At 39.7% G+C, this 3,340-nt stretch overlaps 1 protein-coding gene across 1 annotated transcript; it reads right to left on the bottom strand.

Moving 5' to 3' along the window:
* On the bottom strand, window positions 1–2,023 carry nfil3-3 (nuclear factor, interleukin 3 regulated, member 3). Its single transcript, XM_082189834.1, has 2 exons — window positions 1,857–2,023; window positions 1–1,247 (listed from the first exon to the last, which is right to left on the bottom strand). The coding sequence occupies exon 2, from the start codon at window positions 1,132–1,134 to the stop codon at window positions 247–249; it is 888 nt and encodes a 295-aa protein (XP_082045960.1). The 5' UTR covers window positions 1,135–1,247; window positions 1,857–2,023; the 3' UTR covers window positions 1–246.
* Window positions 2,024–3,340: the final 1,317 nt, after the last annotated feature.

A 3,340-nucleotide genomic window follows, 5' to 3' on the forward strand; every position in this document is an offset into this window, starting at 1 on the left:
CAATATTTCTAATTTAATCCAGCACGTTATGAACATTTCTAGTGGTGCAGACAGGCATATGAAAATTTCACATGAATGAAAAATGGCTCCGATTGCCAGCGAACATCCAACTGGCTTCTGATATTTGTCTGTAACAATCAGAAAAAGGAGCTTCTTTCTTTGGATTGGTCAGAAGTCAGGTGTTACAGATGCGATCTCAGTTTTTTGAGCCCGACCACTTCTTCATTCAAAGCACTTAGCTGGAATCTAATAGCGCTGTGACTTTCTGTAGATCTGTGAATGGAAGTTTTTCTGATGTGCTGTTGAACAAGCTGATGGCACTGTGTGTGTGTGTCCAGAAACCCTCTGTCCGCTCACACCCGACTGAGACTGTACGACTGAGGAGAGATTTTCCACCTCAGCACCTTCAATTCTGCACGGCATCTTGAAACGCAGTTTATGAGGAAGACCTTTCATGTTGTTCTCTTGCCATCCTGACACTAATGAATTGGTATCCAGCTCTGCGATACGCCCTGGCTGTTCGTCACCTCGATAGGGTCCAATACTATGTTCACCTACAGCATCATCTGAGAGCTCTGGGCTCTCATAGAACCCATAGTTTTGCTGTGGGATCGACAATAGGTGTCCATGGGCAGGTTGTGGGTTAGTGTTGGGGCAGTAGCAGGGTATTGCTGGAAATGGTTGGTTATATGAACCATATGAGCAGATCTGTGCTGGAGAATCTGTGTGATCTTTGATCAAACCGAATCTGAACTTAAGTGCCAGTAGCTCAGCTTTCAGGCGTGCATTGTCCTCAAGAAGAGCCAGAACTTGGTTCTCTACCACCCTGTCGCTGATGCGGCGTTTCTCACGTGAGCGCTTGGCAGCTTCGTTGTTCTTTTTGCGCTTGTTCCAATAACCTTCGTCTTTTTTCACAGCAGGGATAGACTCACGTTTGCGACGTATGCTGCCGACGGTCTCTGCTCTTTCTTGGCATCTCAGACCTCTGGGATGGATAAGAGAAGAGCGGGCTATCATGCTGCTGGACACTGTTTCTTCTGTGAAGGATCCAGCACCCTCCTGACTGACTGGATCAGTTACTTCTATCGGGTACATCAGTCTCTGTTCTGCCCGCGTGACACTTTGGTCCCTCATGCTGTGAGTCTGGGGCTTAATGAATGTGTGAAATCTCAAGACACTCACAGGTCTTGTAATGTTGGCATTCAAGAAACACTTTTTGTTGCTGTCCTGAAGAGCTTTAGCTCCCCCTAGTGGTTGAGAGCAGAAATAAAACTGAGGTGTTTATGTAGGCTCACATATAACTGTAGCAATATAGCAAATTTAAAATATTTTATAATATGAACAAAATATTGTTTGTAATATGGACATTTTAACATAACCTGGTAATTAATTGTTCAGATTTTAAATTCTAATTAGCAACAGCTTTTGAGGGTTGTGGCTTAAATTTCCCTTTCAAATAGGCTAGCCTTTATAAAAAGGAAGATTTAAAAAAAGGAACTACAGCGGGTTATAAGAACAATTATATTTGACATGAAAAGTGACATGAGTGACATGAAAATCTTGATAGCATGACTCAAACAATGTTTAACAAAGTTAATATTTACTTTGAAGAATATATTTGACAACTCTTGAAAGAAATGTAAAATAGAACACAGTGATGTTGCATATAGGCTAATCAGAGCTAAGGTAAGAGTTACAATTGCTAGTCATTTTAACACAAAATTGTACGCTATAGCAGAATGTAGAGTTTTCTTAAAAACTAAAAAAAATTACTACGTAATAGCCTGTAGCCTACTATGGACCATCGTTTACGGCCAATCACGAGCTGTCAAAATTGCTTTATTATAAATGCTTACCTTCCAGTAAAACGCTTAATGGTTCACTTTAAAATGTGAGGACTCAGGAGAAAAGCAGTGTCCTCCTTGTAGCGAGCGCAGGAGTCTGTCCTCATCTGTAAACTGCTGCTCAAATCTCTCTGTTTCTCTGAAGGGTTTAGCTCGGGTCGCGGCTCGCGAGGTCAGCTGGTTTGAACTCTACGTCAGACGTCAGAAACACGAGCGCAACAGGCGCGCGCGCTGCATTACACACAGATAAACACACAGTGTGAAATATAACAATGTTAGGGGCAGCAATATACAAATGCTCAAATGGTGGCAGTGCTTTCATTACAGTAATAATGACTTATTTGGTGTTGTTTCTTGTAAATGCACTTTATAAGTTGGCCTATTGCTTCTGAGGGTCATTATTTTGATGTGTAATATTTGTAACATACAGTAGGCTATTCATTATTGATTTATGGTCATGTTGACATACTTGGTAGTAACAGAAACAGTTGATCTCTAGATGTAATTAGACTAGATTTGTCAGGTTCACATAACTTAATTTTTTCAATTACACATGAAGTTTAGTACTTAATTTTAAGGCAACGGGTTCCCTCACTTTTTTTTAAGTTAAGTCAACTGATCACTTTTTACAGTGTGTAACCAAAAAAAACCTAAGTGAGTAACCTTCTTTTTTTTTTTTTTTATGTTGAAATTCCTTGTGTGTGTGTGTGTGCGTGCGTGTGTGTGTGTGTGTGTGTGTGTGTGTGTGTGTGTGTGTGTGGTAATCTGCAGAAGAGCTGTTGGTTAAACTTAACTTGTGCTGAACCTGGAATATTCCTTTAACTAAAAGCTTTTAGTCTGGAAAAACCCTAACCTGTGTTCCTTAACTAGTTTAACAGATTTCACCTGCAGTGATACCAATCAGAAACATCACCTTTTTATGTCAGAATCTGGTTTTAAAGTCCACGTGAACCGGAAGTTACATTTCAGCATTCAATTTGATAAATGATATGACAAAATGTATGACTGGTCTGTCTCTGTGGTCTCTGTCCACCAAGGGGCCTTTGGGCTGCAGAAGGTTGAATTGGTAATAAATTAGAAAAGTCCTAGAAAGGACAGATATACTAATAGTCTTGCATGGGAGCTGTCTTGAAAAAGAGCTGTTGTCCTCAGACAGCCAGAGATAAACAACCCTTTATAAAGCAACTCTGCACGGTTTGTTACAGTGGTAACTCAATGAAATGAAATCTCATTTCTCAAGTATTCCTGTCATACTTAGCCATTGGTCTCTTTCTTACCTTAAACAACCTTCACCCTTAATAGGGTGTGCATGGGCAACCAATTTGATCATATACTTAACCACATTATTGCATTAATGATTCACAAATCCAGAGAGTTTTAGTTTATTCCAAAAGGATTTTATTCAAAAAAAATTGTAAGCAATTACTCTGACTGATATTGGTCTTTCATTAGTCTTAGTAGTAATTTCAGTTCAACAGAACATCAATAATTAAAGT

The sequence above is a fragment of the Leuciscus leuciscus genome (genome assembly GCF_965113295.1).
Source record: "Leuciscus leuciscus genome assembly, chromosome: 14".
Lineage (NCBI taxonomy): Eukaryota > Metazoa > Chordata > Actinopteri > Cypriniformes > Leuciscidae > Leuciscus > Leuciscus leuciscus.

Bases quoted from the DNA above. Each gene is read 5' to 3' on its own strand.
- nfil3-3 (XM_082189834.1), bottom strand. From the start codon at position 1,134: ATGAGGGACCAAAGTGTCACGCGGGCAGAACAGAGACTGATGTACCCG.